This window comes from Crocuta crocuta, unplaced genomic scaffold (assembly GCF_008692635.1).
Source record: "Crocuta crocuta isolate KB4526 unplaced genomic scaffold, BGI_CrCroc_1.0 scaffold174, whole genome shotgun sequence".
Classification (NCBI taxonomy): Eukaryota; Metazoa; Chordata; class Mammalia; order Carnivora; family Hyaenidae; genus Crocuta; species Crocuta crocuta.
This window is the reverse complement of record NW_027530330.1, coordinates 6,359,132-6,372,570: the sequence shown is the minus strand read 5'-3', so window position 1 is coordinate 6,372,570 and position 13,439 is coordinate 6,359,132. Positions and strand designations below refer to the sequence as shown.

Genomic DNA, 13,439 nt, shown 5'->3' with positions numbered 1-13,439 from the left:
ATTATCACTGATTTCTACAAAGTATTTCAGGAAGAAATAATGAAAGGCCTACAAAAACTGTTACAGACTGCAGCAGAGAAAGGAATACGTCCCAATTCCTTCTATATAGCTAACCATTCTTATTCTAAAGCCTGACAAAGACATTAGAAGAAAAGAAATCTATTGATCAATATCTCTCATGAACATAGATGCAATATTTTTACCAGATGGTATCAATTAGACCCAGTAATATATGTAGAAAAAAAAAAATATTTCGACCACGTGGGATTTAACCCAGAAATAAGTGCAAGATTTATTCACCTTCCAAACCATACAGTAGAATTTACCATATTAAAACAAAAAAGAAAAGAGATAGAATATTGTTTGAAAACACTCAGAAAAATATGTCACAACTATTAAAATTAGTGAAGTGAGTAAGGTCAAAAGATAAAAGGGCAATATGTAAAATTAAATTTACATATAACTGAGAACAGTTAGAAAAGGACATTGTACAAATATAATAATAAAAAAATCACAGGGAAAGTTTAAGAAAACGTGCTGATATAGTTATTAAAATAAATAATCCTCACACCTCAAACCACATGATATTACTTTAGGTGAATTATAGATGTAAGCATAAAAGCTAAAAATATAAAGCTACTAGAAGAAACTATAAGAAATACCTTTGCTATCTGTAGGTAAGCCACAATTTCTTAGAAAGTACTATACATAAAAGAAATATGTGGTAAATTGTAGTTCACTAAAGTTTAAAATTTTGCTGATCAAAAGACACCATTAAGAAAACAAATACGGAATCCATAGACCAGGAGAAAATATTTGCAATACAAATATATGGCAAAGAATTTATATCCAGAGTATAACTTCTTCTATCCAGTAATAAGAGACAGGCAATACAATTTTAAAAAGGCAAAGATTTGGAAAGTTTACATAAGAAAATATGCAAATGGTCAATAAACACATGTAAAATTATTCAACATCACTAGTTATCAAAGAATATTGACGTTAAAACACCAGTGAGATAGTCCTTTACACTCATTAGAATGGCTAAAATTATGGACTGTCAACATCAAATAATGTAGATGTAGAAAAAGGGAAAGTCATATTCTTTGTTAATGAGAGTATAGAATTATACAATAATATGAAAAAGTGTTTGCAGCTTCTTATAAACTATATCAATCCTATTACCCAGAAATTCCACTTCTAAATGTTTCTCTAAAGGAAATAAAAACATATGTCCTCAAAAAGACTTATACAAGAATGTTCATTCTCTCAAGAGAAAAGCAGAAAAACAAAATATGATATATTCACCAGGTTGAATATTGCTCAGAAATAACACATATGAATTTCATAATACATACCTGGGTAAATCTGAAAACACATTGTTTAGTGAACGCTAGACACAAATTATTATATTTTGTCTGATTTCACTTACACATATTTCAAGAACAGGCATACACAATCAATGCTACTAGGGAATAATTTTTTTGTAATGATGATAGCAGATTTCTTCTTGGGGCCCCTGGGTGGCTCGGTGGAGCAAGCATCTGACTGTTGATTTCGGCTCAGGTCATGATCTCAGTGTTTGTAGGTTAGAACTCTGCATTGGGCTCTGTGCTCACAGTGCAGAGGCTGCTTGGGATTCTCTATCTCCCTCTCTCTCTGCCCTTCTCCACGCTCTCACTCTTTCTCAAAATAAACAAGTAAACTTAAAAAAAAAAGTTGGGATTTCTTCTTTGGGATATATTTGGATAATAAAGTTTCTTTTGGCCTGTTTCTGGTTACATTTTGCCACTTTTCCTGGCTAAAAGGAACTATACAGATTTGAAACATAATGTACTTTTTCAGTAACTGCCTCATATCCTATTATATTTCAATGGCATCAAAATTACTAATGAAATTATTGACTGAAAATTATTTTCCAACTAACTTTCAGCATTTAAAGACTTGGTGCTAATAATTTAAAGTTTGTGGGAATCTTAAGAGAGGAAGGAATTGCTAATTATTTTTATAAGAAACCCTAGTCTGTCAACCTATTTGCCTGTATGGTGAGTGAACTCTCTCAATCATTGCTGCATATCTACTGTTTGGATATAGATTTAAAAAAAATCTACCTTGTTACCAGTTGACTAACTCTAAAGCACAGGCCACACACACTGGTACTTACCAATTATTATTGGCTGTGGTTCACTTTTTACTCCAATCCCTGCACTGGTACTAGCTGCAACCTCTACCCGGTATTGAATACCTGGGAATAATCCACCAATTATTACAGATCGAATGGCTGCATCCACAGTTTTGTTGATATGGAATCGTGTTTCATTCCCCAGACACCAGATCTATAGAAATGTAAAGTGAATAACAAAAGAATACCAAATTATCCGTTCTGTTAAATTGATGAAATATTTTTTTTAGTAGTAACCAATCTATTCTCTAGGCTTATAGTATTTGTAAATGACATTTTCAAAAGCCCAATTTTGCAGTTTATTTATGTGTGTGTGTCAGTGTGTGTGTGTGTGTGTGTGTGTGTATTAAAGGAAGAACAATAAGGGAAGCTAAAACTATGCCATGTTCTTTTGTATCTTATAATCAACACTGAATGCTCATCACACCATGATTCCTTTAACACCTCTGGAAAGTGGTCTATGGTTGCAAACAGCATCTGGGTATGGATTAAAGGGTGTAACTCCTCTGCTTAATTTATTTATCAAGATTTATTATGCATATAATCTATTAAAATATGGTGATTATGAGTTGTAATGTCCAAGGTATATAGGTACATATCTAAATAATTTATATTTTATTTAAGAAAATATTAACTTACCCAGAAGTAGTTAACAAGATTAATTGACCTAAGTTATAAGTATTGACTGAGATGAAATTAAAGCCAGTATTTACATTGACAGTAATAAATCTTAATATTGATCAAAACATATGTACACACACACATACACATGCATGAGTACAAAGTGGTGAAGTCTTTAAACACTGATGCCAGAGAACCTAGGCTTTTACCACAAGAATCACAATTTAAGGCATTCTGGGATATGGGGATTTGTTACTGTCAAATGCATTACAAAAAGAATTACACTGTGAATATATATTTGTATTCATAACATACAGCATTTCGTAACCTACATATAGACACATAAGTGGAAACACACATGGTTTGTTTCTGAAATGTGTAAATTTCTGAGACTTTTTACTTAAAATAATTCCTGTGAACTCTATATTTCTTTTATTTATACAATAATATCTGAATTACTAATGTAGGAATTTTTAGGCCTTACCAAAATATAGACTTTGTTACCAAAATAAGGCAATTCCATATGAGTGAGAAAGTTTACAACTTAGGACAAAATTTAGCATGTTATAATCAAAATCAGGATTTGAGTAAATGGAATTTTACTTAAATTTAGTTCCAGATAATACACAAATATAATCTTACCTTCATTAAAACACACACACACACACACACACACACACTCAAGAATAGAGCATTCTTTGCTCTTAAAACAATGTGCCCTAATATTTCTAAAGCTTCATATGTATCATACTTATGTTATTGTATAACTTATTCTTATATTTCATTCCCATGTTTCTTTATAAAGTGATGGGAATAATTTTAGAGTAAGTGCTTCTATACATTGCTTGTTTCAGTAAGTTAACCTTTCATCTAAGAAAATTCTATTTTGAATTTATTATTTGTTATTGGAAATAACAGAATTCAATCTGCAGTGCTTTCAGTGCAATTATTCAGCTTCATTCTATGTAACATCCATAAACTTTTGGGGTGAGGTGGGGTGTCTAGATTTCTATTCTAACAGATCTATCTAACATGTTAATTTTCAGAATTCCATAAATATTTATTAACAGCAAAAATCAGAGTTTTGAATTTTTATAAGGCTTCATGAGGTGTTTTACTGTCGTGTGTATTCTAATCACATCACAGCTAATCAGAATCTTATTTCTCAAAGTTAGACATCTTCTGTCTCTTAAACATCAAATGATGGCAAGAAAACAATAGATACATTGTTTCTAAACAGCAACAAATTTATTATCTTAAAACATGAGATAATAAACTATTTTTTGTAAGTTAGTCTTTTTTGTAATTTGATTTTTCAATGGCTCCCCTTCTTCAAGTGACGTATTTCCAAAATCTCAATAAATTGATAAAAGCAGAGTGTAAGAGCAGGAGCTGGTGATGCCCAGCTTCCTATCACCTGCTCCCCCTCCAACTTTCTAAACCTTGGAAGCATCTTTTTATGAGACCACAGTCTAAAACTTAAGGCCTATTACAAAGAAACTTAACAACAATGACATTGGAAGTTTCCAGAATGAGAGTTTCACTACCTACTTTCGTACCCAATCTCTCTAAACCTTTTGGGTTCTGAAATCATGCCACACAGAAAACCAAAAACCAAAAACCAAACACTCCACTGCTACAGCTGACTAGTGACAACTCACAAGTGACTTTGTGTTATCTGTATCCTGGAGTTTGGTTCTAAGTACTTATGCATTTGTTTCTTTACCTGTCATACATACAAAGCTCTAGAAATTACGTTATATGCAGACTCAGCAAGAGAGCCTTTGGAGATACACTCCCTGCATGTGACACTGAGGCTTCTTTGGGAAGCTTCTCTGGGAGCCTTCCTTCTTCATTCAGGCCCTACCTTGTATTCTTGGATAATTCCATTCTGATGGTCTGGAGGCGGAGGGTCCCAGGACACGCTAATACTTGTGCTATTGTGGCTTCCAACTGTCAGCACGGTGACAGATTGTGGAGGGGCACTTGGGGCTGCAGAGGAAGTAATTACAATAAACACAAACTGTAAGTCTTGATGTGCATTAATACTACTTATAGAATATGAAGATAAGAGTGTGAGGTCTGGTTTCCAGACCTCTGGATTTGCATGTAGTGTTCAACCGTGACAGACTTTTTTTAATGTCCTTTAAATATAATGGATAGAATTAAAGCAAATACAACAGCCGTGCTAATATGTGCTCAATAATAAATTTAACAACTTACATTCTAATGAGTGTTTTCTGTATGCCCAGTGCTAAGCTAAGTGTCATATTTAATTATCACACTAACCTCAAGAAGCAAAAACAACTCTTATCTCAGTTTTACAGAAAAGGAAAGAGAAGAGTAGTGTAAGAGAGTTGTCCAAGTCAAACATCAAGGAAGAATTTGAACCCAGATATGTCTGGATCTAGAAGTTAGGTTCTTTTGATTCCAATGGGCTCTCTTTCTGGGAAAAAAAGAACACCCCTTTCAAAAGTATTCTGAGAGGCTGTATTCCTCAAATTTTCATCAAATGTTTTCTCTGAGTGGTGTCATTAATAACAACCTTTTTGTTTTGTTTTATTTTGTGTTTAATAAATAAAAGTAGAAACACAGCAATACGTTTCACCAACATAAGAAAAAAATACTTTTTTTCATACTGGGAAAAATAATTGACTTACACATCAACTCATAATTTAAGATTTAAAGCTTATTTTATATTGATGGGCAAGACATTCTGAAGTTATAAATGAAAACAGTTCATGTTGGGTCAAATGTGAAATGGATAGATTTTAATTTCCTACAGTTCTCATCCTTTATGGTTTCTCCTATAACTAATTATAATCATTCTGAGAAAAGATGAGTGAGAAAAAAATTCTGATTTTAGATCACAGCATCTGCTCTCCAGTCTATTTGAGAACTGAAAAATACTAATTTTACAGGAAAATTTATCAATTTTCAGTAAATCTCCGAGTAGGAAAAACAAAATGAAATAGCAGTTCAAACAAAATTCAAAGATTTTTGTGTCATTAAGGGATTTTTAAGTAAAAGGATCAATGCTTTCATAACTCTACATAGTTGAGTCCTTTGAACATATGTACAATTGAATGGTAAAAGATATTTTAAAAGCCTATCGATAAAGTCCCCCACCTTTAGTAAATCGGTCACTGAGGTATGACCCTATTTGCATCAAGATACAGACTATACACAGACATGGTATACCAGTCTTTTTTATTCCTTTACACGATAACATTGCTCCAAAATAGGGCACAATGATATAAATTCAACCACGTGTTCACCAGTTTTGTGTTCCATGGAAAAATAACACTTTTTAAAACTGGTTTCTCATTCGACTTCCTTCTGGGTTAGAAAGAACACCATGCCTGCTTTCCTGACGGGTCAGTTACTTCAAGGCTCAGTTTCTTTCTATGAGCCCAAGTCACTGCTCATCATTCCCACACGAAGCCCAGATGAGTTCCCGTTTTTACCCTCCGAAGGCCGCATGCATTGGAAATGAATGCATACCGATTGGTGACAAATGTCTAATTGATAGGAAATGTCCCACTGCGGTGGAATTCATTTGTGGAAGTGTGCTTCAACTACCGCATTCTGTATAAATTCACCCACTTCACTCATGAGTACTACGTATTTTCAACATAAAGTAAATTTTAACGGTGGATGAAGATATTATTATTAATTTTTAGGACTTTTTTCTTTACACACCCTAAAATTAGATTAATGGTATTTTTACGATATATACTGTTGCTCATGTCAGTATTTGATATTGTAAACCAATGCGAACATAACGTTTTCACTGGGATGCTTTTTATAAGATATGTGTAACTTAACAGCTCTTTTGTCAAACAGGAACATCTACATTAGCATAAGCAACCTCCATGCATTTTCTTAAGATTACTCTCATACTGATAAAAAAAAAAAAAAGCTTTTTACAGAGCTGTGTATACAAAATTTGTAGAAAAGCAGAAACGGGGGATTTATTATACTTGGCATCTGATTTTTTGTACTTTGATAGTACCATTTATTATTAGCCTCTAGTTTAGTGAAGGGGACACTGGTAAATGACTGGCTCAAAACTACATTAGATTCACGTCCAGCACAGGTTGACTTTAAAGTATTTGTGTATGCAAGACAATTTCTAAATGGGAAGGGGGGCAGGGAAAGTCACTAATAAGAATATATTGCAAACATGCAAGTGGCCTTCTGAATTAGAAATTATGAGTGAGGGGCGCCTGGGTGGCTTAGTCGGTTAAGCGTCCGACTTTCGCTTAGGTCATGATCTCGCGGTTCGTGGGTTTGAGCCCCGCATCGGGCTCTGTGCTGACTGCCAGCTCAGGGCCTGGAGCCTGTTTCAGAGTCTGTGACTCCCTCTCTCTCTGACCCTCCCCTGCTCACGCTGTCTCTCTCTCTCTCCTAGAAATAAATAAAAAATATTAAAAAAAAAAAGAAATTATGAGTGAGACTGGCAGGAAGCTTTTATGTATTAAAAACAACAATGTCATGTTGTAATATATCAAAAAATAAAAATAAAAAAGGAGAGTGACAATGAATACTCTGTGTTCTTGAGTTGTTTCCAGTAGCCTGTCCTTTAATAAAGCCAAATGAATTCAATCCATGTTAAAAAAATAATATGGGAAAATATCGTAATCAAGTTCCACTGTACTGGAAAACTTTGGAACAAATGTTTCCTGAAGAAAAAAATCACATTATTCAAATATCATTTTTTTTTAAATTACTCAGATTCTAGGAGATTCTCAGAAAAAGGAGAAAATGACACTTCCTGAATTCACTTTTTATATCCTCTCTTGCTATTCTTCTCAGGCAGGTGATAAATTAGAACTTCAACAGAAATTGGCTTCATGAGGTTTTAAGTTTGTCTTTTGCTAGAAATCTGAAAACTGACCTTCTTCAGTAGTACGAACTATTTTAGATTCACTATCCATTCCTTGGAACTCATTAAAATATGGTCGAACTTTAATTTCGTAAGTCACCCCCTTTTTCAGGTTGACTAGGACAGCGCTTCTCTCAGTCGGGACTTTGGCATCTACGTTCTGCCACGCCGATGGAGCCTGAAGGCCTGAAGTCTGACGATATATCACTCGATAGCCTTGAATAAACTGGGGCTGGCGATCAACCTGCAAAACATAGCATAAAGCTTTTGAAACCAAATGGAAATATTTTAGACATGACAGTGAATCCATCCTCATTTCTCTTGTCCCTATTTCAGTCTTCGTCAACTCTCATCTGAGTGACACCATTGCTTTGTAATCTACCTCCCTGCATCTTGTATCTGATTGAGTTCTGAGTTCACATTGCTCTTATGTTACTTCCAAAATGAAGAGTGGAACAACTCTCTCTTGTTTACAATACTCCATAGTATCCAGACATCTACTTAATTAATTCAAATTCCTTAAAGTAGCACACAAGGCCTGATAAGGCCCAGAGCTGCTGATGTGTCTAGCTTCATTTCTCATCTGTCCATTCTCTTCCTAAATTCAACAGTTCCCATTTTTAGGACTGGATATGTAATGTGCTGCTTCTCAGGAATTTCTATTCTTTTGTCCACTCACTAATGTCTTCAGTCACTCAAAACATTTCTTGAACTCCTAGTAATCAAGTTATTGGTCAAGCTACATTTATAACTAATATATATATATATAAACAAATGTTATAAATGAGATAGACAAGAAGCTAAGAAAACCTAGAGTATAGAGGAAGTTGACAGAATCTACTACTGGGAAAGAGAAGAAAGAATCTTCCTAAAAAAGAGCAAGTGCTAAGATCTGCAAGGAAAGTAGGATCATTTATTTCAGAGGAAGAAGTATAGAAACAGCATGTATAAAATTCCAAGGTGGGCTGTCTGGGTGGCTCAGTAAGTTTAGCATCCAACTCTTAATTTCAGGTCAGGATATGACTCCAGGGTCTTGGGTTCAAGTCCTGAATCAGACTCCATGCTAAGCATGGAGCCTGCTTAAGATTCTCTCTCTCTCTCTCTCTCTCTCTCTCTCTCTCTCTCTCCCCCCTTGACTGCACACGTGCATGCATGGTCTCGCTCCCTCCCTCCCTCTCTCTCTTTCTCTCTCTCAGACAAACAAACAAAATTCCTATGGCTGGAGAAAGCGTATGAGAAGACTAGGAATTGTGAAGCTAGAGTATCTGTTTTAAAGGGATACAAACGGGCATTTGTGTGGCTTAGTCAGTTGAGTGACTGACTCAACTTTGGCTCAGGTCACGATCTCACAGTTTGTGGGATCGAGCCCTTCATTAGGCTCTGTGCTGACATGTGTGGAATCTTGACTGATTCCCTCTCTCGCTCTCTCTCTGCCCCTCTTCTGTTCGTGCTCCCTCTCTCTCAAAATACATAAACTTAAAAAAAGGCATATGAAAAACTTATACCCACTCACAAATATTGAATGAAAGACTTTAATTAATTTACCAGTTTCTGGCTCCTTCAATAGTCTCACTATTGGCACCATTTGACAACTTTCTTGATCCTTTCATTCACTTAAAAGTACAGAGGATAAGCAGTTGTTTTGAATGAAAATCTGAAATTTTGATTCTGAAAACTCATATCAAATAACAATTTGAAAAAGCTTTATTGTTCTCTCATAATAATAACATGAAAACTGACTACATAAAAAATGCAAGATACTAATGAAACATGTTCTCCTTACACATTTATTAAACAATCTCTATTGGAGTTTCACCACTGTTTCATTTTCAGAGAGAAGAGGATTTTTAGCTTTTTAAACATTTTTTAATGTCTTGTCATTTTTTTGTAAGAATTGTTGGATTTAAAAGTAACTATCACAGCACTCTCTTCAATTAATTTCCATATGTTTTAGCTTAATAGCCATATTCTAAGAAGCCTTAAACTTGACATATTTCACTGTCAAATAAAGTGCAAAATTTAATGGAGAAGAGATGGAAGGACCTCATTTCAGGAAAGTTGAGGAGAGAAGAAATAGAGAAGGTGATGATGAAAATGGTGATTTCAACCTTTTAAAAATGTCTTCATCCAACTGCTAACACATTAATAAAAGGTATTCTCTTATGTATTAACTTCTAACATTTCTTTGTTAGTTGCAGCATTTAAAAATTATATTTAAGTGAAAGCAGAAAATTTAAAAACACAGAACCTCAATCAAAATCTCATGGAACAAAGGCATATTTTTCTATATTTAGAAGGTCCAAGCTAGAGAGTTCATGAAGCTGGTGGGCTCAGTATATGTGTTTCTATGTCCAGCTAAGTCTTAACAACTAAGAATTCCTTCATCCACCTGTCAGTTTTCTAACCCTCAAAGATTTTCTGGAATTAGTGCTACACTAGGATGAGGTTATGTTAAGAAAAAGTTAGCCCAGTCCTGACACCAAAGCTCACGATCTTTGAATCCCTATTCATGCTACCTCATACCATGCTAGCATCCATGCTAAAAGGCATAATTTTTGAAAAGCAGAAGTTGTTCTGACATTACAAAACAAGGCGACTCAAAAGCAAAAAGTTAAATTTATGAGAGCCAAAGAGAGATGTCTTTAATCAAAACTGTCAATGTTAAAAAATTCCTTGCAGCATATGTTAAAACAACATTAAGCTGGCATTTTATAAACTTCTCTGCATTTGCTTTAAGTGAATTTATATACTGAAAGAAAGACATAACTCACAATAATAGCTTGTTAATACTGAAAGAAGCAAGCTGTGTTTTTAAGAAGAACATTAAGCAGCTGTTTCCAGATGAAGAGAGTCTGTAAATCAGGGTAAATTGGTTTTATCCATGTTTGGTTTTCATTTCATTAATTAAGTGTTTTAGGGACTTTATGAAGCTAATGTTTACTACACAACATTGTCTCCTCACTTCACTGTACACTGCCTTCAACCAGTATATTCTAACGTCCTGCTTAATAACTGATAGTTTAACTTGATTTTGTGCAGTTGCAATACATTCTTTTCAGGAGAGAATTTGTTGTTACAGGTGGAATCAAAAATGAAAATGCCAAACATTACCTTTAAAAAACTAGGTGGGATTTTTATTGAATACGTGTTTTCCACCACTGACTTTTAGAGCACGTTTTGACAGGCGGTCATTTTCAAGTTAAACCATATGCTTGCCACTGGTTTTATTAACATTCTGTTTATAAGAAGGAGGATTTTCTTTGGAGTTGATTATAATCAGAGTCTGGCTACAAAGCCATGGGTTTATAGAATTAAAAAAATTGTATTTTCTGAAACAGGAATAAAAAAGCTTTGTCTTAAGGAAAATGTCAAAGGAAGAAGCAAATTTCCATCTTCTAGTCATAAGGTCCAAATAAGCTACAGCTCAGCCTTTTAATTTTCTGNTATATGAGATATATATATATATGTTATTGTCAAGTTAGCTAACATATAGCGCATACAGTGCACTGTTGGCTTCGGGAGTAGATTTCCGTGATTCATCACTTACATACAACACCCAGTTGAGCCTCAGTTTTCTTGATTTGCTCAAATAATATTCATACTGCATGGAGCCAGATACAATTAAATGACTGTTATAAGTTAAAGAACTTTGTAATTTGTAGGGATGCACAATGACAGAGCACTCTTGTGAAGTAAGGGATATGGTAAAAAGAAAAAAGGGTCCATATGAGACCCTCAAATCAGCATGCCCATTAAAATGTTTAAGTGAGATGCTTACCATTATCTTTTCAATTTAAAGATAAAGTCCATTTCATCTGAAAATTCAAAGTGAATTTTCTTTTGTGAGTTAAGCCTGCTAAGTGACTGATCTGGATTAAGCTGACACTTGAAATTTCAGTTTGCCAATGCACACTTTCAATTTCAGGATTTGTGATGTTTAAGGGGCAAAGGATCTGTGGTTCTTTTTGTCCTTGAACAAAAACACACGCGTACACACACACACAAACTAGAGTAAATAAGAGATTTATTAAATAAGAGATTTATTGCTATTTTCCATGTGAAACATTCATATTCTTATCATTTTTGCCTATCCTCATTATAAGAGCAGTCATCTTTAGAAAGCAGCCATTACTAACTACTGTTAACTTCAAGATTAGCCTTGGAAACCCACGTCAGCTGGCCTCCAAATCTAAACACATGCAATGGGGAATATACACGAACAGTGCAATAAATTAAGGAGCATATACATTTAACAATGGAAACTATGACCTGGAAATAAAATATTTGGTTATAATTTCTTTAGCAAGTGACCCCTACCCCAGTCTGACTTTATTTCACTAAAGTTACGTCTCGGATACATACTTATGTGTAACTACAGATTCGTGGGGAACAATACCCTGTTATATAATTGAACACTTTCTTTTTTAAAACAAAAATAAAAATGTATAGAAACAATCTGATCATTCAACAGAGAGTTATTGAAAAGGCATTTTGCAACACATGCTCTGCCATGAAAAAACAAAAATGAAAAACATAAACTCCAGACTACAGAAGCCAAGCTCATGAGAAGAAAAGATATGCAAACCAATAATGACAAGCTTCGTGGGATACAGAGATGAATATGACAAGGTTCCTCTTCTGGAAGAACTCCCAGACTACAGACCTGCAATTTTGATCTGATTTGATTTATTCTTTTAAACTCAGTAACTTTTAAAGTGATTAACTTCATAAACATAATGACTTTGATTCTTACTCAAATAATTTCCACATTTAGAAGCCCTTTCAAAACTCCCAACAGAGCTGAGAAGACTTTTTCAATTGAGAATGAAGAAAAATCTGCTTTAAAAATACAACTCTTTGCTTAGCTTTGCTAGTTTTATATTCGGTCAAAGTTACAGAGGGATGGAAGAGGCATGTCAGATAATACCCCCACTGTGCCATTGGAAAAACGATGAGGTCATTATGTTCCCTCCATGGGAACGGAAGAATAGAAATCATTATACGCAGAAAACAGAATAAGACTATGCAAAATAATGTTAAAAATGGAATCAGAAACAATGTAATCTTAAATAATTATTATATATTTAGTCTTATTTTTGTTGAAGTATTAGCCGATTTTGTACTTGTAGGCCAAAGTTTTGATCATGCGATGTGGCTTAAGAAGTAACAAAATGCCCCATCTAGGACCAGGTGCCAAATTAATTCCACCATTAAAATGCATGCCTTTTGAAAATATATATATTTGTCTACAGTTTATCTTTAAAGTAAAAAAAAAAACCACAAAAATATATTCTAATATAATTCTATATTCTAGAATATATTCTATATTCTAATATAATTCTAACCCTATTTTTATAGGTGTGGAATACTGGGAGTATCATTCAACCCAAATACATTGGCTTCCTTTATAAAATTATGGAAGTTCACTAAACAGCCTTAAATGTTATTTTGGGTTTTCCTGTTCTAATATGGTAATACTTTCATACTTCCCCATATAGTTGAAAATGAGTGGTGATGCCTTTTCTAGGGCCTGAGAACAGAGTTAACTACGTCTTCTTTGATTGAAACCTCTCTATAGGGTCCATATACGCCTATTACGGCTCTCATCCCTCCCTACTGCCATTAAAGATTTCCATGTTTTTCTCAAGTAGATTTGTGTCTTTTTATATAGTTCTCCTCCAAATCTAGTACAAAACTAGCCCACAAAAATGCCTGTTGATGGATTTGTTCAATGGATTTATTACTGAG

The 13,439-nt window shown here is 34.1% G+C and overlaps 1 protein-coding gene across 1 annotated transcript in view; it reads right to left on the bottom strand.

The window, feature by feature from the left end:
• Window positions 1-13,439, bottom strand: part of ROBO2 (roundabout guidance receptor 2) — a 608,353-nt gene that overhangs the window by 73,580 nt on the left and 521,334 nt on the right. Inside the window, exons 14-16 of the mRNA XM_077765658.1 lie at window positions 7,704-7,935; window positions 4,671-4,795; window positions 2,165-2,336 (exon numbers count right to left, since the gene is read on the bottom strand). Coding sequence (XP_077621784.1) covers window positions 2,165-2,336; window positions 4,671-4,795; window positions 7,704-7,935 — 529 coding nt within the window. The remainder of the gene's footprint in view (window positions 1-2,164; window positions 2,337-4,670; window positions 4,796-7,703; window positions 7,936-13,439) is intronic.